General features: G+C 32.2%; 1 protein-coding gene across 1 annotated transcript; it reads right to left on the bottom strand.

Annotated features, from left to right (window-relative positions):
- Positions 1 to 3,412: 3,412 nt before the first annotated feature.
- LOC143602153 (myb-related protein 306-like) lies at positions 3,413 to 4,686 on the bottom strand. Its single transcript, XM_077079363.1, has 3 exons — positions 4,554 to 4,686; positions 4,227 to 4,356; positions 3,413 to 4,133 (listed from the first exon to the last, which is right to left on the bottom strand). The coding sequence occupies exons 1-3, from the start codon at positions 4,684 to 4,686 to the stop codon at positions 3,413 to 3,415; spliced, it is 984 nt and encodes a 327-aa protein (XP_076935478.1).
- Positions 4,687 to 5,042: the final 356 nt, after the last annotated feature.

Here is a 5,042-nt window from a genome sequence, read left to right as displayed (position 1 = left end):
TAGATAGCTTTTTTGATAATTTGATAAAGTTTGTAAAGTTTAATGCTTTCCAACTGAATCATTTGACTTAAATATTTCAATAAAATCATTTTCTTGTTTAAGCCATCAGAATAAGCTAAGGCCTTCACATAAAAAATAATGTAAGATGAAGTGATAACGTGAAAAATTTAGGAATGGTTGTTTGAAAAACATATCTAAACACGCTAAGGTGTGCATGCGCATCAAAATTAATGTAAGATGAAGTGTTAACATGAAAATTTTAGGAATGGTTGTTTGAGAAACATATATGGTGAATGAATGCGACATGAGTATTACAATCAAATCATTTTCTTACTTAAGCCATCTAAATGCATTAAGGCATGCGCATCAAAATTAATGTAAGATGAAGCGATAACGTGAAAATTTTAGGAATGGTTGTTTGAACATATATGGTGAATGATGAATGTGTTGCTATGTGTTCGATGGCATTACATGTCCTTCAGCAAATGATGAGTCATGCATTGCTGATGGTCTAAGCGGTGACTTTTAATGTGAACCGATTTTATAAAGTATTATGGATATGTTTAGATGGTTAGATATGATGTAAATACATTTAATTTCATAGATATATGATACTTGTGATTATTTTGTTAATACCTCATATATATATATATATGTGTGTGTGTGTGTGGAGAGAGAGAATCAAAAGAGAACTCCTTCTTAAAGAGAGAACTAAAGAATTAATAAAGAAATATTTTTAATTTAATTAAAAAATATTTTTAATTTTTTTTTCTTTCAGCCTTCTTATTTGTTGTTATTCTTTATTAGAAAAAAATATAAGAATAATAAAATAATAAAAAAAACTCGTTTTAGTGCACATATGCAATTCATATATTTTTTTATTGCATATGTGCACTAGTTTGTATTTTGATATGTGCAATAACGTTGAATAGCATATATGCAATTGTTTGTATTGTATGCATGCAATAGTGTTATATTTATAATATTACAATTTCAGGGAATTCTTGGCAGTACGAGTTGTACATCATGCTGTGAGTGTTATAGGCAGTTTTCATTGGACCGTCCTATCCATCATCATTATCTCTTTGTTTCAGATGGATCGATCATTTTCAAACCCTCTCTCTTCCACCATCTCTCTCCACCATCTGGCGTCCCACCGTCACGCTGCTTTTCCACCATTTACACACAGTTGCGGTTATATTGCATGTGTGCATTAGTGTTGTATTACATATATGCGATAGGGTGTGTTGCATACAATTATTAGTTTGTATTTGCATATATTTGATAGTGTGTATTGTATAATGCAATTGTGTTATATTATATGCAATAAAACATTATTTTATATATTCAATACACATTAATGCACATAGTACTACATCGACGGTTTTTTTTTTCTTAAGGAACAATATCATCTTATTAAAAGGAAGAAAGAAAAATAATTCACAAAATATTTTTTTTTAAATTATAAATAATTCTTTATTAGTTCTCTAGTTCTCTCTTTAAGAAGAGTTCTCTCTAGATCCCACCCCAATATATATATATATATATGCAAAGTATAAAATGAAAACCCACTTGAGTTGTGAAAACCCATGAAAACCTTATGTAACATCGTTTTTTTTTTGTACATGCAATATATGTTGTTACATTTAATACAAAACATCGAAAACATAAAAAAAATGTTTTGCTATTTTTTACATTTTTTACCAATTTTTTATATGTTTTCAGGAGAGAAAAAATGTTAATTAACTTTTAAATTTTTTATTAACTTTAATTGTGGCCACAAGATTTAATCTTTAATTAAAAGCATTTCGTTGAGAATGGGTTTTTAGAGTTTTCACAACTCAAGTGAGTTTTTATTCTAACCTAACCTTATATATATATGAGGGATAATTTGAGAAATTATTGGATTTAAGAATTTTAAAAAGCTCATTCTTAACCAAACATTTAATTAAATATGTTAGAATATATAATTGAGATTAAATTTGATTAGATAATTAAGTATTAGAGAGAATAAATATGTACATTGATTATACTAATTTAAACGTCCGTTACACCTATGTAAAAAGTCGACTCGGTACGTAAAAATGCTGTAAGTTTTATACGTACATGTAACCTGTATATACATGTATGTAAAAAAATTTTTAAAATAATTGTTATGTTGAATTCTTAAAACTCAAAGTGATTCTCAAAAGAATCAACTCTCTCTCTCTCTCTCTATATATATATATATGAGAAGTTTGGTGCCGTCAAACCGTCATTGGCCACTTGGCGGCATCTTACTTGTCCATAGCATTTTTTTTTTATTTTGGTATCGTAATGAACATAACTGAAGCCGACCGAACGGAAATTTTATTCTTTTTTTTGTCTTAATTCCGATATCATAACGAACATATGGAAATCAACCGAATTCACATAGACTTACCACCTCAACGCTCGAGTTTACCGACCGACACCACCTCATTAATTGGTCCACTAAATTTTTATATTTTCCCTTTTATGAAACCGATTGAATTCGTGTCAAGTTACCGCCTTAATGCCCGGGACCGACAACGCTTGGGTTTTACCACCGCCCGGGTTTACTGGCCAAACAAACGTCTTTTTAAATAATTTATTTTTATATATGTTAATTTAACGAATATATTTTTTTGGTTTAACACTAATGTTTTACTAATGATGTCTATACCATAGCGAGCGTAAACGATACTGACTGAATTCGCGTTAATTCACAAATATCCAGTTTGAACGTTGAGGTTTTACCAACTGTCCGGCACAACACGACGGGTACAACAATAGTTGTATAAAATCCCTATTCCTTTTCTATGTCACATTTGTGAATTGATCGATTATGATTTTCATATTTACACATTGCAGGAAATAAATGTTATAATACTCTAAAGTCATACACCTAAGTATTGTCTGCTGTGAACTAATAAAATAAAAATTATAAAATCACCTTCAAATTGACTTTTAAAATAATTTTTTTTTATTAATTTGAATCTTTAATAAAAATAAATAAATATAAACTGATTTGATTGATTGACTTGTTCAATCTCGACGTTCAATATGAATAAGCTATTATGAACGAGCAAGCCGCTATGATAAAATCGGTAGACACATCGCTCTTAAGATGTAAAGTATAATTTCATTATCTAAGGAAAAACGTTTACAGTCATTGCCTACATGTTTACAGGAGCTACGCATTGTTTCCTCCTAAAAACAGCGACAGTCTTTATGCATTAAGCATATAGATACATCTTATTCCCATATATCCTAGTAATAACTGCTAGAAATTAATTTACATCTCTTTTCAACTAAGTCTAGGAAACATGAAAACGAAGCCCCCATAAACACAATTTAACCCCTTAAAAACAAAAGAGATAAAAAGAAAAAAAAACTTTGAAATTGAACAAAGTTAAAAGAAGTCATCTCCTTCTTCCATTGACATATTCATCATGTCACCTTGAGCAGTAGCATCATCAAATAGCCATTTCTCTAGAAAACTAAGAGGTGGCATTTGATCACCTTCAATGTTTGGTTTACTTTCATCTTGGAACACACTTGTTTCGGGCGAAACCGACTGTGAAACATCCAAATTGCTGCAGTTTGAGTAATAGTTGTTCTTTTGATTGTTGTGAATAAGGTTGTTACTGGAACCAACTTGAAACTGCTGAGTGAACAATGAACTCCGAGTTTGTGTTGTTTCAATGCTTTCGCAACTCGTTTGTGACGATTTCTTGGAACTGTTCATCCAGTTCGGGAGCAACCGGGCAATGTTTTCAGCGCTGGAAGCGTATGGAGTAGGGGTAGTGCGATTCGGTGGGGGTATTTCGGGTAACTTGATGGATTTATTGTCAAGAGATAGGGCTTCACAAAGGGCTTGTTTGGCCATATGGATATCAGTTTGAAGCCTTCTTTCCCATTGACCTTTAGACATGGTGGTATCGGATGATGATGGCGAGCTGTGACACCCCTTTGAAGAACTTTGTCGGCGCGAATGATGGTCATGGAGATGCTGGTTACCTTGATCCGAGTTGTCATTGAGCTTGTCCAGTTTTTTCTTCAGATGGGTGTTCCAGTAATTCTTGATATCGTTATCTGTCCTTTGCGGAAGATAAGAAGCTATTGCTGCCCATCTGTAAAAAAATGAACAAAAGTATTTAGTAACCATTTATGACATAAAAATTAGAACTTCAAATTCTTGAAAGAAAAAAAAATTTTAATCCTACCTGTTTCCAAGAAGGGCTTGAAGATGGATAATCATCTTCTCCTCTTGCTCCGTGAAGTTTCCGCGCTTGATACCGGGGCGAAGATAATTTGTCCATCTCAACCTGCAACTCTTACTGCATCTTAGTAAGCCTGAATTCACAAACAGCATGTATAAAAAGACAAAAAATTAATGAAGACAGAAAAAGTTTTTTAAAAAAATGAAGAAAGTTGCAGGATACAATAAATACCACTACTTTAATGCTCTAACCAACCCACCTCCAAAATCAATCAGAAAAATTAAAAACAATTTAGAAAAAAAAATGATATGAAATATGTATTGATGATACCAGTATTAGTAGGTACAGATCTCCAGTTTCCAGGACCATTTTGCTGAATATATGAGACTAAGGTTATGTCTTCTTCAGGAGTCCATGGCCCCTTCTTCACACTTATCTTATCACAGCAAGGTGGTCTGCCCATTGAATCAATCACCAGGAGTCCACTAACACTTTGTGTGTTAGTGTGTGTTGAATAATTCACTTGAGAGAAAAAAATGAGAAAACAGTGATGATGAACCACACTATATATAGAACTAAAGAAAGAGATAAAGAAGAGAAGATGAGGAATTGAAGAGGTGGTGATGATGAAATTACACGCTGACCAAAGAAATGAGTTGAAAAATGGCGAAGAGCTAGAAAAGGGTTCTCTTCTCTCTCATGAAAATTGAAAAGGAGTCAAAAGAAGCCAGCAAGAGGCATTTACTGCTGTTGGCAAAAAGTCAGCTGTATGATTCATGCAGATTGTGAGAGATAAAGACGGAATTATAACAAACAACT

Source organism: Bidens hawaiensis, unplaced genomic scaffold (assembly GCF_021521415.1).
Source record: "Bidens hawaiensis isolate Kalapana, Puna unplaced genomic scaffold, B.hawaiensis_p1.1 tig00058045_1, whole genome shotgun sequence".
NCBI lineage: Eukaryota > Viridiplantae > Streptophyta > Magnoliopsida > Asterales > Asteraceae > Bidens > Bidens hawaiensis.
This window is presented reverse-complemented; position numbering and strand designations above follow the sequence as displayed.

Coding starts and splice junctions, on each gene's coding strand:
- LOC143602153 (XM_077079363.1), bottom strand. CDS start 4,686: ATGGGCAGACCACCTTGCTGTGATAAGATAAGTGTGAAGAAGGGGCCA. Junction 4,357..4,553: donor ATCTGTACCTACTAATACTG/GTATCATCAATA, acceptor TTGTGAATTCAG/GCTTACTAAGATGCAGTAAG. Junction 4,134..4,226: donor CAAGCCCTTCTTGGAAACAG/GTAGGATTAAAA, acceptor ATTTTTTTACAG/ATGGGCAGCAATAGCTTCTT.